The following is a 23,926-nucleotide window of genomic DNA, read 5'->3' on the forward strand; positions in this document are numbered from 1 at the left end:
CTTGGACTGAATTCATGAGATTTCATGACATATATGGAAATACTATTTCTCAGCAGTACTTGATTAGCTCTATCCACTTTCTTCCTCTTGCTGTTCACTCGCCAACAGAAATGGAAGCCCACGCGTTGCTGGACCCTCTCCCAGTGATCACTGGGTAACAGATGGGGATGCACGCTGGACACACCGTGGTGTGGTTTAGAGTCTTCAATCTTGCTATTATGCATGAAATCTCCAGTTGCCATGAGTCATCTATGCTAATTGCTGCACCGCCGGGGTGCCCTCTTCAAATCTAGCCACTCGGAAAATTCTACATGGATAAGATGATGTGATCCTCGAGAGGATGGCCGGGCGCTCTTTATCGATGCAAAAATGCTGAGCGTTACCGTCTAGCTGTCTGCTCAATGGCATAGCTTTACAGATTAAAAGTAAGGACAAAGAAGTCATGTTAAAACCGCCTCACCTCATTGTATATAGAAGCGTGCCGTTGTCGACCAGGCGCAGCAGTTTGTTCGGAGTCGTCATGTTGTGGGCAACAGACTTCTTTCCGTTGTGGAAAAAGGTGTCAGGAGTCCAAATCTTACTGGCCAGGAGGTTGTTCAGGGGTAAAACCTGCATAGGTCCATCAAACTTTAGCCTCTCGTCTCTCCAACTCTGACGGAAGAAGACGTCGATGGTGTACTCCTGAGGGAAGCACATGCAAGGCAGAGTTCATGAACGCTGATGCCCTTTATTAACTCTTCACAGGCTTTTCCAAGCCTATATTTTGAAATGAGGGACAATCAATGGGGAAACGTATGTGCCCTGGCCAAAAGGATAAAATCTAAACATTTCCTTTCAATAATATATTGCATCTTTAAGATGATGCATGACCACCACACTGTCACACCCCAATTACGTTATTCATGCTTTTATTTATCCTTCAAAGAGCAACATCGGACCGGGGCGCAAATGAGAACCAGCTGAAGAAAAACCTTGTAAAACATTTGTTTCATGTTTTATTAATATAAAGCAAAGTTTCTCTGCTGTTGCCAACGCACTAAGTGTAAATAAAAGGGAATGAATCCAGGAAGTCGCCAGTCGAATGCAATTCATTTCACGCGATTCATCCAGCATGAACTGTGTCCTAGCAACAGAGTCACTGCATCAGCTGTATAAGAACGTCTGTGCAGGGCGACTGCAGCTGTTTTATCAGAGTGAGATGGAAGCAAGCGGTCGTGCAACACTGCAATTGTCAGCGATCAATAAAAGTCACCATATATGCCCATTTTTAATTCTCCTTGTGCTGCTGCCGACAGAGAAATGGGACTTGCGCTCTATACTCTATACGAGCTGCAACTGATTTCTAGGAAGCGCAGCTTTCTTTTCAAGTTGTAAAATGACAACCAGGTCGGAAGGGCTGCAACAGTCTGCAGCAGCTTCATCAATCACAGTGACAAAATGGAGCCAGAGCAAGATTAAAAGGACTAATGCTCCTTTAGCATAGGTACAACTGTTTTGCAGCCTATAATTATTTACCCTGAATCTGCTTTATGTGTCGACCAGATGATTCTGTGGAGGCCACAATGAAACAGTTGCCTGTTTAGACGGGGCTGCATGTGAAATTGGTGTGTGAGTGCGTTTCAGTTGGGCTTTTTTGAGCCGCTTTGTCTTCACACACAACATATGAGCCCTCGACGATTTCAACCGCTTCAAACCCCCAATGACCCATGACCCTCTAGAACTGCTTTTTTAATAACTTTTTCCCCGGTTATGATTAGGCCTATACACATGAGAAGAAAGTTAATATTCGCCATGACATCTGAAATAATACAAGGCAGGATATTGAATGGACTAGAGGGCACTGCCGACAGAGATTGACTGCCATGTCATTGATCCCCTGTAGCCTGTGTGCGGGACCATAATAAAATAAAGAAATAGTTTTTCTCTCACAGCAGTGCACTTAATAAAGCCCATAGAAAGTGCTGCAGCCTCCGTCTTCAAACCTTTAAGTCACCATTTAATTTTAGCCGCTGCTCAGTAACATTCCAGGTGTCTGCAAGCAGAATAACAACAGCAACACCATTTAAAATCAGGCTTCTAATACAAATTTTTTACACCTATTTAAAAGGAGATTTGCTTGTCCTGGGAATGGTCTTCATCAATACTTTCTGGCAAAAATGTGAGGGAAATCCGTTCTATGCTGGCACGCACAGAGCTGGGAGTGTTTAAATCTCCATCACCACAGTTAAACGCTGAATTACAGACTTGTCTTTTCTTTATGAGCACCAACCACGTTGCCAAATCTTTCCCCAATCAATACAAAACATTCCAGTGATGAATCGATGGTTTTGGCCCAGCTGGCGGAAGCTTTGCCGCGCCCTCTGAATGGAAGTCTTATGCACAAATAAAAAAGAAAATGAATCCAAAGATTGAAAGGAATGAGGAAAGATGCCGCCATCTCCCAGGCAAGGCCAAATTGCAAAGTGGTTCAGGTGCCAGCTGTGTTCCTCCAAGGACCCCCATGATTGATTTGTCCTTGACGACGCCGGGCTTCTACCTAAAACGTCTTTAAAAAAAAAGAAGGGAGTCGGAAAAAAGCTGGACTCAACTCAAAGCTAAATGACACTTTAAAACACACTCGCAACACCTGAATGACAAGATTACAAATTCATGAATACAGAATCACTCTTCATAAATATGGATGGTTTTTATATGGCTGTAAACTGATTTCCTCTAATATGCTGCGTTTATTATAGGGACAGACGGACGAGAAGGCGGCAGCTGGCAGCTAGTGTGAAGACAGGTCAATATTTTAAGTCTACTATAGAGCCAAACCACAACTGAAGTCCTCTCAGAACACCATAGATTAATGGTTTTGACTAACTAGATAATAACAAAACAAACCCACTTATCCATGTTATAAAGCATCTGCTCTGGCACAGAAAATAGTCCCTGTGCAGGTGTAGTTCTGCCATGAAACACCTAAAACATCAAAATGGCCTTAAATGAATATTGCAGCTGTAATAATGAAATTGGCCATAGAAATTAGGGAATAAAAGAAGGCTGCAAACAGTGTAATGTATGAAGTGGAGCTCATCATTTCTACTTTAACGACATAATAAAAGGTCAAATAGGAAGCGCGGCCTGTTATAGCCGGCTGTGTGAGGGATTTTCATCAGGGGAATATTATTTCTTTTCATTCTCTGTGTAAGGGTGTAAAGACAGGAAAAGCATTAATGTATGTTAATATCTGCATCTGAGGGTTATTGCATATTGATTTTTTGTTTAATAATGTCTGCCAGGTAGAGGCGTTCTAATAGAAAATACTTTTTATAATTGGAGTTGGAGACCAATATGCTTATATTTGTTTCTGGAGCATGTCTGCACATGATAAAACAAAAATGTATTAAAAGCTTCACTTGCATTTCTCAAATGAGAGAATAATAGAATCTAAAAGTGTCTCGTCTGTCATGCTGTCCTGGTTCAGGTGAAAGCGTTTAATGATGCAGACCTTATTCTCATTTGCATTCGTGCTGTTCATGAAAACTGTCCTAATTTGTCACCACACATCACAAAACTACAGAGTGGAGCTCAAGAATGGCTTCATTTGCAAGAAGGAGGGAAAAAATGATCAAAAGGAAATGAGGGAGCCGGCAGAGAAGGCCGCAGCTCCGGATGTACAGCAGACTGGACTAAATGAGTCTAGACGGCAAAAAAAGATGATAAAGGCAGGAAGATTGTGCCTAATACATGATTAAATATTAATGCAGCCTCCACTCTTAAATTAATGACTTCATTAAATTCTAAACATTTAGATATGAGATCATCTAACTTTTTTCATAATTTGCTCCCCCACCTGGACGTTTTGCTCTGCAGCCAACGTGAAGCCTTTTTCTTTTGCGTCCTGAGGTTTTTGGGCTTTACAAGTGTATTATTTCAACCAACTGCAAGTCAAAGATCAGGTGAGAGTCTTTCTCTCACATGTGTGCGGTTCACCCGCCTCTGCTGGGATTCAGACCTGCCTCATACTCGCAATGAGCTGTGAATCCCACTCCGACTCCAATTAGCTACAGCGTTCAGCAACTTCCGCAGCTCTGAGGCAAAATATTTTTTTGCACTTCACGGCGCTACGCGGCAGTCATCAGCATTTAGTGGTCTGAACATCTGTAACATCTGTAGAACATCAAGCAGTTCCTGAACAGACCTGTGACGGTTGCTATTTATATCACCTATCGCTGCTTTTATAAAAGAAATGTGGTCTGAACTGCCAGTATAAGCGTTAATTATGATGCCCAACACAAGCCTAGATGTCTTTCTTATCTGCTTCCAGCTTTAATAACAAACCACTGTATGTTTCTGGAAGCTTTCTGCAGGCTGTGTTATAGGAAGGAGCAGTCACCAATCAACCCAGGGTAGAAAACCAAGCATCATTGTATGCAAACAAGTAATATCTGACAGCTGAATCTGCAACCTGTTGAACAAAAGCCATCCTCAAGCCTTTAATTGTTACCTTTCTCGATGTTTCTTTTCATCAGTGGCGTGTCTGAAAGCGCCGTACCTGCTCCGCTTTCCATCTGCTTGATGAATCACGTTGAGAAGCCGAGGAACGTAATGACTTGCCTGGCGAAGGGAATGTAATTAAGAAGTATTTCACGGTAGTTTTGTTTCTGAGATGTGCCGAGACGCTGGGGCCAATGTGAACTTCTCACAAACACAAGTATAAATGGGTGTCCGAGTCTCTGAATGAGGTCAATGTGACTGATGCTCGTTCCTGCAGTTCACCCTCAAACTTCACACAATCATTTGTTCCCTTCACATCACCTTGTCCGTGCAGCTCCGTCTAACTTTCCTGTATTTAAAGCACACAACTGCAGGCTAACTAAAGCTTTTCCCATTGATGGAATCCTGCTCAGATCTGCCCCCCCGACACTGTCAAAACGACTCCACCCGTGACAGTCCCGATCGCCTCCAATTTTGTCAGAGCCGACCTGTCAAACACCAGCGGCGAGCGGTGACACGACCTACATGTGAATGAGCTGCGACTCCGGAGGGAAACAAAAAGAGCAGGAAAACACCCCCTTCCCACATACTTACCAAAGATCAGCATCAAGATCGTCGTGGGACTTGGAGTGACGCAGAGATCTGCCGTGGTCGGGCGTGACTCTGAACACTGTGCCCTGGTTTTGGCCCAATATTCCAGTTTCAGTCCGATTATGCAATGTCCCCCCCCCCCCCACCTCCCGTGGCCACAGTGGGACAGTAAAGGCAGATGTGGCATCTTGGGTTGCGAGTGAAGGCAGAAGAAGGAGCCCTCGGGGTGAACGAGAAGCAGACATTTCTAGGACACTTGATGTTATGGAGATGGGTAATTGGACCACTGGATGTACGCGATGCCTTGGGTAAAGAGTGTGCTCTGCCTGTTTGAACGGTTTCGCGCAGCGTTTATTTTTTGTTTTTCTACCCATGCTGTCAGTGTGGCTTTAGGGACCACAATGACAACCAGTCAGTCTAGCATTCGGGTGCAGATGGAAGTATTTTGACAATGCGAAAATCCTCCTAACTGCAGGGCTTGTGTGCAATTTGTGGCATCTTTCATTGCGAATTCACCTGAATGGGAAAATTGGTCCGATTGACTGTGTTTTATTCCGCCGTACCTCCCTAAGGGGTCTCCTTGACGACGGTCGCATTCTCAATGGCTGCATCCGGAGTGGGCGTGTCCAGCATTGTGCCGTATCTCGGAATTCTAAAGAAGTCAAATGCTGTTGACGTCAGATTTGAGCTGCCCTCACATCCAACTTTCACCTTGTTGTAGCCAAGGACCGCGCAGCCCAATGGCACTGCCTGACGCGCACAATAAAAAGTGTCAGCGCAGATGCAGCAGTTTCGGAGGTTGTCATGTCGTCTCGCTGGTATCAGGACTGTCAGTGTTGAGTGTTGTTGCTCATCAATAATCCATTCAATAAAGCAAGAAGAGGCATCCTCAAACAGATGCCGAAATCAAACGAGGTGACAGTTAATGTCGGGAGTGTGCGTCGAGCGGTGTTGGAAGTGACATCTTCTGAAAGAGTAATGGCGAGCCTGACGGGTGATGCGGTAGGATCAAGAGCAGTAAAGCGCTTTCGGATTGTGCGTACTTATCCCCGTCCCTCAGTTCTGTCCCTTTCAATTTAAAACGTCGACCTTTAACCTCTCTATCATTCGACAATCTAAAGGAAACTATTAGGCCAACTATCACATAAGCCATTTGCCTGCTGCTCATATAACAGCTGTTGACAACTATATTTGTACATCATCCCCAGCAGGGGCCCGTTTCTCATCAGTAGTGATGGTGTGATAGGGAGGTGCTTTGACTTCTGAAAAGATGCAAAGTAGTTTTGACTGAACACGAATGCCGGGATGAGGAGATCAAAGAAGAAGTCCAAAACTTAAAAGATTCTTAACAGCTTGGAGCTGATTGTCTCCGCCGGCTTTTAATGAGCAGAAAGCAGCTCTGAATTAATCTGGCGGATTGTCTCAGATACTGAACTTTCCTTTTGTGAACACATCAGTGAAATCTGTGTAAAAGCTCCTTCCCACCTCTCCAATACCTCCAGGATTAGTCATTGACTTTTCTTTAACTGACCCAGAAAACTGGCCCCTGTGTTCGGTTCCTGCGAACTGTTTACCGCGTTGCCTTGTCCTCCGAGGCACTTCAACAACACATCCTCTCCATTCTGAGCTCAGTAGCCTGGAAACTCATGGACCAGTAAACGCAAATGCGTGCCCCTGACCTATTGTAGATTCGCCTCCAGTTCCACAGTGTCTTCAAAGCCCAGATAAACTTTTCTGAAAATTGGGAAAATGACTCACTCCCAGCACCGTCACTCATTTATCCTTATACGCAAACGTTAGCCGCCCACTCGACACCGTCGCCCTTGCTAGTCTCTCTATCACTCACTTCCAGGGGCTGCTCCGCTCAGATTGCTGTGCTTCGGACCGCTCGTTATTAAAGTCCAGCGTCAAGACCTTATTTTCCCCAGTCTGCACCACCTCCTGACTACATCCCCACGCTCTATAAGCGTCTGTCTTTTCCTCTCATTCCGCCAGCTTGCTGATATCTGTGACCTTTGTCCTCTCCATGGAGATCATCTCACAACAGCCCTGCAACAAATTCAATGAGAAGGTAACGATTATAAGACACGGCAGAGTGGAGTTTAGAGGTCAGCCTTTCCTGTGAATATGAACATAAATTCCTGTCTGTCCGTCTGTCCATCCGCCCATCCATCCATTGTGACCACTACTAAAGGATGACTTTGACTGCTATAGTGGCCTGAAAACAGGCTTTGATTGCAATGGTATTAGCATGCCGTGTCCTCCCGTGCGTCATGTGTGCCGCTGTGACCGTTCTCTGCGCCGCCTGTCATTGATTCATGACTTTGCCGATGGGAACGTGCCAAAGAATGATCCAGGGAAGATTTGAGTCCTTTGAGAGACCCCAGAGGTAAGATCTGGTGAGAAAGATAAAGTACTCTATTGTTATGAAGAAGAAGAAAAAAAGAAAAGAAGGAGAAAAAAAGAAGAAGAAGAGTGCTCACTCTTGATAAAAAGTCAACAGACCAAGGTCTGTACCGGCAAGATGGCAAACGGGATCTTAAAGAGGAGGGCTGAGAAACTGATTATATAAGAATTGAGTTTAAGATTTCAAGGGGTCGTTGTTATAATATTTGAATTTTCAGGATACTAATTTGATCAGACTATTCTCTGATCATCTAACATGATCCAGTACTTCAGCGGTTTTCTGAAAAAGAGCGATGGTCTGGGTTGGTCCAACATTTTTCCTTGCAGGTTGAGTCTAGAATATCCCTTAAGTCAGAAATAATTAAAGGTTTTAACTTGACTAGTTACATTTTAAGAATAATGTTAGCGTGCAAAGTACCATGGACAAGCAGACCTTCCTGTGTGACACGTTCCTTTTTTGGCTTCAGGCTCCTATGATGTCACACTGTTCTGTTTCAACCCGTTAAGACGGAACATGAACTAAACTGCACCACTTAACGGCAATATGAGTTAGCACAGCTCATAAGAGAATGGGTCAGTGGACATGGAAAGCTGAAAACTGTCACATCCAGATGCTGAAAATAGACACTTTGACATGAGCGTGACACAACCCTCAGGAGCTGCAGCACAACAGTGATAAAAGTTTAGCTACTTGCTTAATTTGCACGAATAGGCCTCTCAAATCACCACCAGCTAGACTCTTGATTTTTATAATTGTTGGACTTTTGATTTAAACCATTTTGCTTCTTAAAACAACCCAACGCTTCATTGTATAGGCAGTGAAAAGGTACCATTAAATACATTGCAATGGTCAAGTTAAGGCAGCATAGCTAAACTTCAATTGACAGTATTTGTCCAAATCAAATGGGAAAAGCAACTTTCAGTGAGACTAATGCATTTAGCAATTTGTATGGAGAGCTGCAGCTAAAAGAGCTGCCTTTTTAGACTGGAGCAGAAGAGGAGACAGAACGTCGGCGTGAATACCTGGGAAAGCTTGAGCATATCGATCGAAGTAGCACAGCAAGTTCAATATGGTTTGTTATGATCTGACAAGCTGTTACTAAATATCTGGCTGAGGAGGCTGATACAGTCGGTACGTATTGATGTGTCACACATGGGTTTGACGCTCTTTCTGTAACTGCTGATGTAGCTAATCATCTTAAAGGCTAGAAGACCTTTTTCTAATGAGCATAATGAAAACATTCCCACCAACTTATTTAAAGTTCTGCTTATGGATTGAACACACTTTTTTTAAGCCGTTTTGTGGACCTGATTCGCCCCTGCTGGACTCAAGGTTAGTTTAATCCAATTATTCGTCTGTGTGACGTCATTAAAAGTATTTTACTGCACTAACTTGAGTCTCAGGTAGCTTTCGGGCAAACAAAGAGCATTAGTGGACTGAGAAGCATCACCAACTTATGTAAACTACTCAAGTAGTTTAGATGGAATCATGTTAGTTGATGAGAGATTCTGTGAGACGCCATTGATGTGTTGGTGTCTGTTGTGTGATGTAAAAACATTAAAATGTTCATATCGGTTCAAACTGTCCCCCTGTTTGTGGTCCCTCGGGGTTGAAACAATTGGAAAAGTGTGCTGACAGCCTTTAAATGGCCTAAACTGGAGCGATTCTGGGAGGAAACTTATCGACCCTGCTCACGAAAGAAGAAATCCAAGTTTTCTGACACTGACTAATCGCAGTCCAGCATACAGGCTGTCATGCTAGCTCAGCGCTGAGACGCTGGAAGAACCCAGGGCTCAGGGCAGTCAATTAGAGCCGCATGATCGAATAAGTCAGAGGCTGCATAACGTCCCTAGACAACGCACATAACATCACCAACATCTGCTGTTTGAAGAGGGGAATTTCCTCCCCAAGACTGGAACCACTTAGCCCAAAATGTTTTTGTCAGTGGTCTCCAAACGCCAATCGCTCTTACACGTGAACCCTCGGAAAATCTCCACTCAACAGGAAAGATTTTTGTGGCCGTGGCCGAATTTCAGTGACTCACTGTTGCGATTAAAATGCGACCGGAGGTGGGGGAGAACACACTCACCATGTCTGTGTCTGACACGGGCCCAAAACTCGTCACGTAGATGTTCGTCCTCACTTCTGTCACGCTCTCTGAGGGGAGACACAACAAGAAACAGGAAACAATTGAGCAAAGCCATCTTTGCCCCGGTAAGCCGATTGTTTGTGTCCATGAAAGGGAAAAAGTCCGTCTGCTGACATTTAACTAAGCTCGCGGAAATATGCCACTGTAATCAATGCTGCTCGGTTAAGACTTTTATCCTCTTGTTGACAGATTAATACCGATACCAACCGTGTTTTGTTTATGACTCTGAGATGAGCATTACACGCTTACATTAAGAATGTGGGCTTCAGCACCGTAACACTGGCTACATCACAAGTTCCTGGCTCAGAATCCTTCTTTTATTCCTCAAACGATGGTGTAAAGAACGCCGAGAGCAACTTCGCAGATGTTTTTTAAAGCCAACGGTTCATTAACGCGACCGCTGCTTTGGCTCCAGCCGGTTTGTCCACGACAGCATAAAATCTGCTTTGGGCGCGACCCAAGTCTTTATCTGTGGAGAGGAGACGTCTCATCTGACCCAAAATGATTTTAGTTGGTCTGCCCCTGAACATTTAACAGTAGCCGAAGGACTCTTGGCTCAGGAGTGAAACACAGCAGGTCGGCTTTAATGACTCTGCTGCCATCGCAAAATCTGCACCTATAGACGTCTTTGATATGATTAAAGTATCCCTCCAATTATCCTTGATTGTAATGTTGCATCCGAAGCTCAACTCTACGAAGGATATTCCAGTTTTGTGGTTACAGACTGACTTTTTACTACACAAACCTCACAAATGATCTGATTGCGACATTAAATAGGGCACGACCTCAAAGTCTAGACAGCTCCAAATCTGCCCTCTGTGGCGTGGGATGAATCAGCTCCTCTGGGCCAAATGTGCGAAACAGGGTTTTGGACCGCTGGTGAGACAAATAGCCGCTCCCAGTGGCTCAACAACCGGTGAGTGATGAGCCCCTTTTCCGAAAGTGAAACAGATCCTCTGCTCTAACTGTGTCCTGGATCTAAGTGGCCACCCACGGGTGACGCCGCCCATCCATTGGCAAAGGGCCCCCACGAGAGAGGAGATCCACTCCCACATTAATCATCGCTGCGACACAAATAGCTCCCACAAATATGTGATTATCACAACACCGAGTCAGCACTTTGCATGGGGGGGTATGAGTGTTTACAACAATGCACTGGAGCGTAGGGCAGAGCTCATAGAGGGCAGTGGAAGGGGGCAAAATGCTCCTGGTTGATGCCCCTTTCTCTGACTGGACTGGACTGGACTGGACTGGAGGATGGATGGATGGATGGATGGATGGATGGATGGATGGATGGATGGATGGATGGATGGATGGATGGATGGATGGATGGATGGATGGATGGATGGATGGATGGATGGATAGATAGATAGATAGATAGATAGATAGATAGATAGATAGATAGATAGATAGATAGATAGATAGATAGATAGATAGATAGATGGAGGGATGGGTAGTGCTGCACTTCAGTGCACCACAGCCAGCTGTGCAGTTAGTCGTTCAAATACAAATTGAAGCCATTGGGCCCATAAGCTCTGATGTGCCTCCTCATCTCCTTCAAGCTCTGCATTGAGGCAGAGGGCCACATTAACGTCTCTCTGGTTGGGGCCGTGGACTCCAAGTCATTTGGCTTGGTGGCTCCACAGCCTGCTGAACAGCCTCGTGGCTCCAGGAGCACTCAGCGGAGCAGAAATGACCATTCCAGCTGGCTGGCCGGGAAACAGCAGGGCACGCTTAGGCGTGCGGGGACGCTGTTATGTAGTGTGTTGTCCTTGGGGGGATGAGGAGGGGGCATTTGGATAAAATGGCATCAATTATAGAGATTTCCACTGACAAGCTTCTTTGCTGTGTGGATGCAGCTGAACAAAGATGTCCACCCATGGGAGAGCAGAGTTCTGACCTGAGATCAGGATAACCCTCCTGTGCTGTGGCACCAGTATGAGACACACAGTCTTCTAATGTCCTCAAGCACTGGGCACGTTTAGACCGAGCTCAGGGTTACAAAAGTTACAACCAGATACCAAATTAGCAAGCACCAACACAGTGAATGGACAAAAAAACAGCTGATCAATGCTGAAATATTCATTTGGGCTGTTTTTTCTCTCTTTCAACCCTTTAAATTCATAAGAAGGAACACAACGCTTGGGGGCCTGCTTGACTGGTGCTCACCTCCCAGGCCAGGACGTAGCCTGTTGTCGTATCCATCCAGCAGCCTGTCGAGGATTCGGGTGAATATGGTGATGTTGTCCTTGCTGTCATCGGGTATCGGCTCTCTGTGTCCAACCACTGCCCTGCAGGAGGATGGAGACAGCAAAAAAGGTCAATAGAGCACCGCCGGAAAACCTGCTTACAATACAATAATTGCATTTTAAAGAAACTGTGAATTTCCCACCAAGCGAGAACTTAGATTTTGTTAAATAAATCTGAAATGACCATTGGCCACGTGTCACCCACTGCTTATTAATTTACCCCTGATGAAAAGGCCTCTCTACTTTATGTGGAACAGTGATGAGTTAATGAGAACTGGCTTTAATTAAACTTAAATCCCCTAAAGAGCTGATCTATAATATCCCAGTAATCACCCTTCAACAAGCGGCCCATGTCCTGCTGCACTATCGCAGAAGCAGCATTGTGCGGCTCACTTTAATGCTGGAATAATAACCAGAGTATTCAAAAGGAGCCGTGTTCTCTCAGCATCGATCACATCTGTCTTTGTGAGGCTTAGTCTGTCTCGGCTCCCCGCGAGAGTCTGTCAGTGCCACAGCCACATCCATTTCAATGCTAACTGGGCTAAAACGGCTACTTGGAACTTTCCTCCGCGGACAAAAACACTTCAGAACTTGGAATAGTGGAACAAAACGAGTCCAGTATAGTCGTGTGGCTTTTATGGACGTGTGCGCTTGTGAGAAACAACTACATATAAAATCAAGCCTCACACCCGCAAAGAGCACAGCATGTGTATAGCTGTTCCTAGCAACGACTGCCATTTTTAGCCCCAATTATAGTCTGGATTAGGAAATGTCAACTAACAGTGGCTGCATTTTGCTGAAATCCTAAGAAATCCTAAGAAGCCAGATGATGTCAGATATTACAGGCAGGTTAGCTCCATACTGAACACCACTGAGACTCAGTCTTTCAACTCCAAAGTCCTGATTTGCAGCTCACTGAGTTCGCTTGTCAAATCGGGACGGCACCTGACTGTATAATCAAGCTCCGCCAAATGTATGCTAAATTATGACAGCTTCTTGGTGTACTCATAAATATTTGAGAGTGAGGGAAAAAAATGCATTTCCTGCTTTTCATTTACACACCTTATCAAGAAACGCCAGGCAGACTCATTTGAGCTCAGATGCACCAAAATCCCCCAAAAACACACATGAAAAAAGCTTTAGGAGGGCCTTTGACAAGTTGAACGGCAATAGGCGATATCTTACTGAACGGGAGTCACATATCAAACAAAAGGCCTGTTTGGCCTTTCTGACAGAAGCTGCGGAAATGAATGAGGAACCTTTGGAGGTGGAGAAATCACTCCACGCTAAAAACATCCACTTCAGAAAAAAACAAAAAATAAAGTGCTTTTGTTGCAGAGTGTTAGCATCTGCGTGCTTCACTAAAACACAGTAAAGCCTCCCTCCCTCACACACACACACGCGCACACACACACACACACGCACGCACACACACACACACACACACACACACACACACACACACACACACACACACATTTGGAGCCAGCTGCTTAAATTCCCTGATGAGGATAAAGAAAATTTGACACAATTTGTTGTTAAAACACGAGTTCTGCAATAATGGGGGCTGCACCACTCTCCTTCTTCATATCCCCTTTATTTTTCATGCTGAAAGAAACAGAATAAAACAATTCATCTGTACTAGAAATGGATTGTTATTCATTAAAAGTTGCCTAAGGAAGAAATATGACAAACTCACTACAGATATACTGCGATGCACTATATAGTCCCGCTTCAATGTGATGCTAGGTCAGGTTTTCATAATGTTTATATAGATTTTTTTAATAATTTAACCATCATGCTGACAAGTTCTATATTATATACAAGAATATATTATATTTGCTGATACAGCCAAGATATATTGGTGAGAATAGAGCATGAATTTATGCACTAGAACAGTGTTCTTGTCTCCAGGTTCCGCTGAGGCAGATAGGATTTGCACACTTTCATCACATTAAAAAAGACGTGCCAGTTTTGGGCCACGTTAGTTCATACTGTCTGTAACCTTTTTCCACGTTTTGCCTGTAAAAATGTTGGGGAAAACACAAAAACGACCCGTCAGCCACACATCACAAACCTGGCGCCGTAACCAAATAATGTTGGCAATATAAAACAAATATCGCTTAATATTTCTCTTCTGTGTCTATTTCGCTGACAGTAACAGACTGTTACCAAGAGCACCCGGAGACAGCTTCTATTCTTTTAAGAGGACGTTTGACAAACCTGACAACCCATCAATGCCACATCCCACAACACCTCAAACAATGGAGCAGTGAAACGTGACACTATTAACCTCAAGCAGGTATCAACACTGTTTTTTCCTTGGCCCAATTATATTTGACACCTTCATCCATCGCGAATTGCTAAATGAATCCACAGTTTTTGCGCATTTAATAACTTCACCGGGAAAAAAATTGCTTTGAGCGTACTCTCCGATGCAACGTTTTCATGTTGTCAGCACAGGACGGGGGATTTTAAGACATTCAGGTCAACATTATTACCCTGTGAAATCCAAGGTTACTAATTTCCCCAGCTTCTGTTTAAGTCATCCCCTTAAGTATGGCTAAATCCCAGGGATCTACACCGCTCCTCGGCTGAAACGAAGACACAGAACGTATTTGGGAGACTGTAAAATATTAAACTCCTGCACGAACAGGCGCTGTTTAGAGGGTACGTTGTCAGCCGTGTATGCTTTTACTCCGCCGGTTTTATGAATGTTGCAGAACACAGAGTTGCAAGTTCCTGCTGGACTGTTCGGGTCCTCTGTGGTGGCTCATTCAGGGACTTTTTTAGGCTACTGGAAACAAATAAGTAAATAAATATATAAGCATGTGTAGGCTGGGCGGATGTGCTGAGGACTGGATCTCCTTAGAGGTTAGTGACCCAGTGGACCGCTCTGACGGGTGAGGAACCAGAAGCTCGGGGTGGGGGGGGGGGGGGTCTTGGTATCTCGGGGTGATCCCAGCCAGGAGGTGTGAGGAGGCATGGAATGAGGAGGAGAAGAGCGGTGAGATCGTGAAGTGATTTCCTGAGCCGGGCAGTTTTCCAAAATATTCCGGTAAATCACGAAAGGATTAAAGTTCTTTCCAACTTGCCTCATTTTTTTTTATCGCTTTCATAAAAAAGGATTGACTGTAACTGTAAAGAATATTGAGAGCAGCAGAAAGGACAAATTCACAGTTGTAAATACTGGAGCGCCACACACCTCCGCTCCGGCCATGTGGTTGGTTCAGTGACTGACTTGGTCAGTGATCCTTTATCCTTTAAGCAGTGTGCAACGTTTTGATTAAATCCTAGTGTGAGCGCAGCGGGGCACGTTTCATTATGAGCTGAAGAAATACGGAGCGTGTAAGGCCAACGGGAAAGTCAACCTATTAAACGTGCGGTCCGTGGACTGCAAGTGGATCGGATCCCAGCACGTGATTTCATTTTTACATCATCTGAACCTGACCATAAGTCTCATTTTACCTTTTTGATGACTCTCGGCTGCCATTTATACCGTTTTTAGGCGCTTTATGCTTGCGATTCTCACTTTTCTGTGCATTCACATATCTATACTCTGCAGGGGGGGGAAATGTGCGTGTTTGATGTAAGTGCACCACATCCAGCTGTGCTGCAGCCTGCGATTTCAGTGGGCCGGACACCTGGTCATTGCACGTTTCACGCTTCTCTGCCACGGCAGCGCAGACTCAGTGGGGGTCGTTTCCTCTCTGGATGTGTGGGAGCGGTACGACCTATAAAAATACCTGTTGCAACTCTCTTTCTGCATTTGAGTGAGAAGGTTCCTACAACTGTAGGACAACAAATCTTAAAAAAGATACTGGCACTTTTTGCCAAGTTTCATGTTCCACTGACTTCCTGTCCCCTTTAAAAGGATTCAAACACCCCTATTTTCAGGAAACCCGGAGTTTATTTTCTGTGAACCGTCCTCTCTTTCATCACGCAGTCTCTCTGATTTACTCCCATCCCAGTCCTAACAAACATTTGGCTGCAGATCCCACTCATGAATCTTGAATTCACTCTGTCTGCTGCGATGTGTGATAAGAATCCCAATATTTTAATGCTACGGTGCCCACACCGCCGAGTGGAGGGGGTCCGGGAGTGCGCTGGGAGCTGTGCAGAGGAAACATGAAGGACGCCGATGCCTCTTTGCTGTTGTGTTATTGGGGCGCTGCTTCATTTATAATACAGACGTACGTTCACTCCTGTCATCTGACTTCCAGAATGAGGAGGTGTGTGCTGGGGGAGGGGAAGTCTAATTATCACATTCTTTATAATTGAACACTGAATTCCAAGGTTGGCTCCATGCACGAGTTAACCTTTCCAGCATTACTAATCTTCGCCACCAGATCCTCCCACTTCCATTCTGCCCCAGTCAATCAACAATATGCTGATGATGTTACGCAGCAACCCATCATGCGGCACGTAGCCTCTCACCGACAGCTCACTCAAAGCCTCGACAATGTGACTGATTTCCCTTGTTTGTTTCTTTCTTCTGTCCTCATCTCGTCTGTTTCTGTCTGATAATGCGCATGCAAAGAAGCAAAGGGATGGCGGCGGCAGTGGAGGGTGTGGGGGTGCGACAGCTGCTGGCTTTACCCGATTCAGTGTTTCACTCCCAAACCTACAACGCGTCATCCTCCACCTTTGGAGAGATCTGCACTAACAACCTATTTTGTACAGTTGGAGCTTAATACCATGTGAACACATGTCATTTTGATCATTGTAAGATGGTGTTTTGTTGGTTTCGTGTCAGTACCTCATGAGGTGGAGGCGGCAAACCTTCAGAATCCTTCCCATCAGTTTCAGACGCTCACGCTAGAAAGGCTTCTTAAATCTATTAAGTGGACACTGGGTTCTCTCTGGATTGAAGTTTAGAGGTCCACAGATGACGGATTCTGGGGTATTTGCCTCAAACTCCTTAAATGGTTCTTTAACCATGTTTGCGTTGTAGCAGGAGCATTATCCTGCTGGAAGAGGCTACAGAGAATATAGTTCCATATAAGATCCACATGGATGATAGGACTCAAGGATTTGGCAGGGGACGAGGCACTGGTCCGTGGCCATGCAGCTCTATATACGACTCTTTATTCAGACACCTTTCTGTCAGAACCAGCATCAAACGCCCTCAAAGCCAAACTCTTACCCATTTTTTTCTGTTTCTGACACTTAAACTTTGAAGACAAAGTTAATGTCTGATATATTTATATAATATATCCCAGGGGCCGGTTTAGCTGGCAGTTTCTGCAGTTTCCAATAGTTCCAGTTAAGGTAGAAGTGGAGGCCAAGTTAAAGTCGCCTGCACGGATCCCAGTGATCCTCATTAGGAAGCTAAAGTTAGAGAAACTCAACAAGTGCGGTGTTCTCAGATAGTGGAAATCAATGACCAAATGTAAATTTACAGCGAGTACCAGGAGCAAATTGGCCAACAAAGCACTTCTATCTGACTGGCTATGGGGGCAATGGGAGATTTAAAAAAAGCCAGCCATGACTGTTGTGTCTGCTGGCTCAATAATTTCTTGTAGCTCGTCCCAGATCTGCCTTAATGGTCAGCCGGTTTCTGTGACTCAGGTGCTGAAGGCCAGCCTTGACTCCTTTACAATCCACCCACACAAGTTCTTAGCTGTAAAACTACCTTGTGAGATCAAGGATTTTTATCAGTTTTGCAAAGACCTCGGTGCCCGTGATCTCTGGCTGGCTTCAATTTATTGCCTTGGCAACCGAGGTCAGGGAGTTAGCATTTCCGCAGCCGTGTTTCCAGACGTTCTGCGTTAACGGTAAATTAGTAACGTGACGAATGGCGGCAGTTATATTTAACATTTCACAGATACGTTTGTAATTAACGTGTTCCACGCAGGTGGGAAAATGAGAAACAGTTCATGTAGCGCAGGAAGCACCTCGGTGAAAAGCGCTGGATAGAATAATGCATCACTTGCTACAGCAGGAAGTGATCCAGCACAGATAGGATCTGGAATGGGAGGTATCAATGTTTGTGACATCAACCCAGTTTCTGAGGCATTTTTAGAACAAAAACAGCCGTACCTCCGTCACTCGCAGCACTCGTCTGCTGTATCTACTGGGATAAGGAAGGCACAATCACCTGCATCAGCAGCACTGAAGACGTCATTTGTTACTGTAAGGAAGCTCAATAACACGCCGCTCCTCGCTCAGTTTTTTTTCCACGACAAGGCTGGAGACAGATTCACGCTAGATTAAAAACAACCCGAGACCTGACGGGGTTGTGGATGGCATTTACCTTGGAAAATTGAAAATCTTATCGCAAATTCTAAAGAAGAAAGCGCACACTTAGCTGGATATGGAATTCATAAATGTATCTGGACCATATTGGCTTTAGCTTTGCAGATATTTACATCAATCATGGACTGCACGCACACACACACACACACACACACACACACACTCACACACACACTCACACAGACACATACACACGTGCACACTGGTCTTTTTATGCTCATGTGGGTGGCTATGCTACATCCTTGACACCAGGGTCCTCTGATTGTTTTCCATTTCTGTAACACGTGTTGCTCATCTCTCAGCGCTCCATTCAACATTTTTCCCACCCAGTCTCTAGCAGAAAATGTCAATATTTCCAACCCATTTCAGGAGCTAAAAGCTTCACGCTCTATTAATCTAGAGCCCATTTCTCCCATATACCTGCTTTTGTTAAGTGCCCCTCTCTAATTTATAAATGTGCCATTTCATAAATTGGGCAAATGATGCTTTATTTGATGTGATTAACTTTGTGCTCACAACTCCAAAGAACACAAATTTGATTCCTCACTGCAAACCTGTAAAGAAATGTGCTGGAATTTAAAGGATGATGTTAAAACTAAGACCTCAAAATTGTGTATCCACACAACTGTTGAGACAATGTGTGCAAACTAAAAATGGAAGAAAGTCACAAGAGGGGGACAACACCTGGTCCAACCTCTGCAGCCCAAAACAACTGGATTTTTGTCTGTTTTCCTTCGTGCACTCACTGGCATCCTCAAATTTTTGGTATCAAAAGATAGTTCCACATCTTCAGAACTGCTGATGTCACCTCATGCAATTATCCTCCCCACAATCTTCCTCACAAATTTATTTTGCTGGATCCTGCGAAAGCTCCTCTTCTGCTTAAATGTTTGTGGACACAGGATTTACAGTAGTTAACAAAGCTTATCATTAATGCCTATTTCCTGTTTAACAGGATACCATAAAGTGCTAATCTGTGAGCAAATCAACATCGATAATCTATTACACAGCCACATGATTACAAGGATGTGCTGGCCAATAACGGTTTGCTTAATATATATATATAGCTTAAATATTTTCAATTCACAGCTTACGTGGTTTTCGGAATTGGGTGATTTACTGTAGAGGCTGGTTTTACACAGGCTGGGGGAACCTACCCACCCTGCAGGGGATATGAAATGATCTGTATCCAAGATCCTTTTTCAAGACTATATAAGAACACTCTGTGTTCTTGCCTTTTGTACGTTGTGGCATATCCACAACTCCTTGCTTGTAGTTTTAGAGATCAGACAACCACTGTAGCCAGGAGCAGAACATAATGGGTATTGGGGGAACAGCTCACCTGCATTTGTTTGCAACATTTGAAAAGAAACATGTGGCGTATGTGGCATCAGCCTCAGTAAACAGACTTCTCAACCACCCACCTACACACAGCCTTGAAAAAAGCCTTTGTTCCACACACTCAGAGTAATTCTGGGAGAAATTACGCATAGAAAGATTTGAATCTGTATTGAAGTGACTGTTTAGCCACAGCCAGACTTCAAATGGAATCGTGGGTGAAAGACTGAATGTACCGAATGGTGTGTTCTGAGGGGAATCAGACAGAAGCAGGGCTTCGACTGTGGTAATGAAAGAAATACATCTAAATACGAGTGAACATGTTTGTCTTCTTCCTTGACAGGCTGTTGTTTGTTCACTGTCCAGGCACCTTGTGGGGAAATCCATTTAAGACTCAGTTTGATTCATGCCTGCTGGGGTTTCCCACTGATTGGTCACTTTAAAGATCGCCAGGCAAACTCACTATATCGATAAAAAACTTGCCTGGATCTTGGAAGCAATTAGAGAACAGATCAATGACATTTTTTGAAGATTTCTTTTGGCCACAATGACACAACAATACCATCCGTACAGGCATCAAATAAACTTTCTGTAGGATCATCAAGCATTTTTAGGTCTGACCAGTTAAAAACAGTCATATTGTGGATGGTTTTCTGTGTTTCTATAATGTCCTGTAAAATATCGGCTGTTTGTGGCACCGTGTTGCTAATTCGGGTGACTCGATACAACGTAAATTGGCTGTTGATCTGTAATGTACAGGAAGCAGCGTGATCTTCAGGGCTGATTGATACACTGATGCTATAAACACTATACAACCATGCAATATTCAACAGCTGTAGGCCTTTTCTAAACCTATCTGTAAAATAAAGACCGAGTCAGCCAAACTGAGCATTTAATCTTAGGAGCAACGGCAGCGCTCTCTGGTACCACTTCGACCTTTTTGTACTTAAACTAATTGTGCGTACATGCAATTCTGCAGGGCTGAGATTGATATGACAGGAAGTTGGCCTGACCCGCTGCTTTACACCCACAAAGACGACTTGAGTTCTGACTGACCTTCACTATAAAAACAGCTCCATAGCTACTTCTAAAAATAGCAGTGCCTATCTTACATTCAGTGAGAAAATGGCAGTGTAGTATTATATTTGTAGCTGGTAAACTCAATCATTAGACATCATAATTATTGATCATTTCTGATCCTGGGAAACTTACCCCAAACTCACCTCGGGCTTGTTGTATGAGTTGTTTTGTATGGTCATTCAATCAGTAAAGTGGCTCGGCTGTGAATGCATTGCCCTTGTCTGGACCTGTGACACAGTAACCTTGACAACACCACCAAAATGCAATGGTGTCTGTTGACCAGGTCGCATCTCAAAGCGATCCCACGCAGAATGAATAATTTATGGGCGTTTGCGATTAAGGAAAAGGGGGTCGAGGCCAGTCAAATTCAGACCCAATCTGAAGCCAAAGTGTATGGCTGGAACTCTCATTCTTAACGCTATTGATTATGTGCCATGTTAGCTAGCAGGTTGGTAATAGATGATACACAAAGCAGACATCAAGAGCGTCTAAGTGCCCTCCCTTATTAGATGTTGGCTGAGGACAAGGATGGTGGAAGTTTGGAGGTGAAGGCGAGCGGATGGATTTTGTCACCAGTGTGAAAACACACTTGTTTGGATGTAATACATGGATTCTAGGGAATAATAACATAATCAGCTGCGTTTTCAGTGGGGAGAAAAAGAGGAAATTTGGTGAGGTGCGGAATGACAGACCCTTATACAGAGGATTTGTCTGTCACACCTTAATCCGTTAGGAAACTCTCCCACAGCCTCAGCTATGGCAAAGCCGATTTGGGAGGTGCTGATAGCATCGGCAGGCTTCAGGGAGGTGGCGGATCTCACAGGCAGGAGCGCAGTGCTGATACGACACCTTCTGCAACGTATTCCTGTTTTGAAGATTATTTCTAAACTTCTGCAACTTGAACTTTACTGGCCAATTAGCGCTCAAAGTGGGATTATCGACATTGTTACAGAGACATTTGATTCTGTCAATAATTTTTAGTCAGATTTAACAAACTGATGGTGCCAGTTATTTATTTTCCAAAGAAGACATCTGACTGAGGATTCAACACTGGTGCAGAGTGGTTTTATATTCAAATGCTTAAAAATATTGATACTAGCTGATGTTTTTCCTGGTCTCATGTAGAGAGAGATGCTACAGGATCACCTTAACAAGCTTTTGGTTTAATTGGGAAGAAAATGGAGTCAAAGTTCGGGACAAACGGCTGCTCCTGGCGGATGGAATTTCGCCCCCACACCTCCACATCATGGTCACTACTGACTCCAAACGCCGTCGCACGCACAAACTGGCAGCACTCATATCCCTGTTTGTTTCTGACCAGTGAGAATAGAACTGTGTCATCAATCTTAATCAAATGGTTTCTAAAGGACGCTTGCTGATTGACCACAATACTGCGAAGACTGCTGGGAAAGAAAATCTTTGATTTTATAGCTCTCTGAGTTTTGTCAGTGACAAATTGCCAGGAATCCTTTTTATGCTGGAGAAAATTTAAAACTATCGACATGTTCTTGCATCCCCTGAGGACATACAGCCGAATCTATCCACAGCTTTGACTTAGAACGTAATAAGGGCTCATTTTGTGCCAACATTACATTTCCCCATGAGCACAAACAATCTCAGACCAGCGCACACGATGATTCGATTACGGTACGAGGATGCCAACAGCAAGCTTTGCCCTGAGTGGTTGGCGGTGATTTGCATACAATACATTTAGGTCCTTGAATTACAGCCGAAGCTGGCTCCTTTTCTGAGATCTTGCCAGGCTCGACCATCACTCTGGCCACATTGTTTAATTTAATAAACGCAATTACAACCTCTGTGTGCTCGGAAAAACCAGGCAGAGCCAAGTGGCACAAAGAGGAAGTGAACTGGGCTAATCCCTGTCACACTGGTCTGATTTCCTTCCTCAGTCGGCTTTCTCCCAGGTTGGGTGAGCTTTTCCCGATGTGCAAAGTCTTTAATGTGATTTACACTGCACCCCCCCTTCCCCCACGGCTAATGTTTGGCTTGACTGTTGGAGGCTGATTGGAAGGACCAAACCCAGATGATAGAATTTTGGATATTTCATGTTTATAATATGACATTTAATCTGATTAGAGTAATCTGATATCAGTCTGTGATGGTGTTGTCTGGTGAATCTGATTGATAAAAGAATTTCTTATAACAAATCACCAGGATCAAAGCAGCAGTGTGAAGAAAGAAAAGGAAAAGGTGAGGGGGAGGTAAATAACATCCAGTCTGCACTGTACCTGGCTTCAGGGAGGAGGATGAGGAGCAGGAGGAAGGTCAGCAAAGCCAAATCCAGTGATCTGCGCTTCCAGTGTGTATCAGCCATGTCAGCTGGACCTGAAGACTCCTGAGAAATTTGAGGGAAATGAGACAATGACTTGAGAATATAAATAAATAAGAAAAATATATCATTAAAATAAATAACATGACTCTGCTCAGTTTAATTAAACAGGCCTCAAGTTATTGACAAAGGCTGTTTTATTCAGGCCTCAGTGAATCCATTTGTGATTTATTCTCTTGCTCTTGAGTGATTAATGAGTCTGTTTGCTCTTGAATTCATAGCACAGACATTTTATAGCTAACAGCATGTCGAGCAACAACATGGTGCAAGGCTTTTAATGGTTTCACATCAATCAAAAAGTGTTTCGGAATTTTACAAGAGACAGGGAATAAAAACAATATTGGATTGAGTAATTTGTTTCATAAAACGGGCAGAGAGAAGAAACAGGTTCAAGTTTTATTTCTTTGTTCCAACGCAGCCCTAATAGTGATAGTTCATGATATCAAACATATGTTCAATCTATTCTTTCCAGAGTTTTTTCCTGTTTCAGTGTTACTGAGCCCATATAAACCTTCAAAACTTTTCACCTTGAGCGGAGTCATGTTACGTGTTCACACCCAGCTGTTTGTCTCCCCTCCCGCTCAGCAGTGAGCAGGAGAGGCAGTAATTAGTGTAGGTAATGATATTCACCAGCACGCTGTCTGCTGCACCTGTCTGGAGGAAACCTTCTCCTGCACGTCTCTGCCTGCTGATCCATAACATACTCGGTTTACATGGCAACGGTTGGATAATGAGCATCAAATTAGGCATGATATCAGATCTACTTAGTATCACGTTCCATTAGCTGTCTCTATCCTTCAAGATTCACCTGGATTCGCTTCTAATTTTGCACAATATATCAGAAAATATAACCGAGATATTCGGACTGGATCACAGCTTTTCCACACACAAATGTGAGCTATAGTTGCCCCCCCCCCCTAAACACAACACTCAGCAGGGCACAATGATCTCTGCTAAAAATTATTATTTGTAATTACTGAATGTGGCTGCAGGCTGGCCATTACAAAAATCAATTCAGTGACCCC

At 44.1% G+C, this 23,926-nt stretch overlaps 1 protein-coding gene across 7 annotated transcripts in view; it reads right to left on the reverse strand.

The window, feature by feature from the left end:
- Window positions 1-23,926, reverse strand: part of gabra3 (gamma-aminobutyric acid type A receptor subunit alpha3) — a 57,488-nt gene that overhangs the window by 15,440 nt on the left and 18,122 nt on the right. For 3 of the 7 annotated variants that reach the window (XM_029848706.1, XM_029848705.1, XM_029848704.1), the window contains exons 2-5: window positions 22,801-22,907; window positions 11,796-11,917; window positions 9,567-9,634; window positions 461-681 (exon numbers count right to left, since the gene is read on the reverse strand). In XM_029848706.1, coding sequence (XP_029704566.1) covers window positions 461-681; window positions 9,567-9,634; window positions 11,796-11,917; window positions 22,801-22,886 — 497 coding nt within the window. In that variant the 5' untranslated portion in view covers window positions 22,887-22,907. Of the gene's footprint in view, window positions 1-460; window positions 682-9,566; window positions 9,635-11,795; window positions 11,918-22,800; window positions 22,908-23,531; window positions 23,590-23,926 lie in introns of all 7 variants that reach the window. The other 4 variants (XM_029848702.1, XM_029848707.1, XM_029848701.1 and 1 more) reach the window with 2 other exon arrangements.

The sequence above is a fragment of the Takifugu rubripes genome, chromosome 15 (genome assembly GCF_901000725.2).
Source record: "Takifugu rubripes chromosome 15, fTakRub1.2, whole genome shotgun sequence".
Classification (NCBI taxonomy): domain Eukaryota; kingdom Metazoa; phylum Chordata; class Actinopteri; order Tetraodontiformes; family Tetraodontidae; genus Takifugu; species Takifugu rubripes.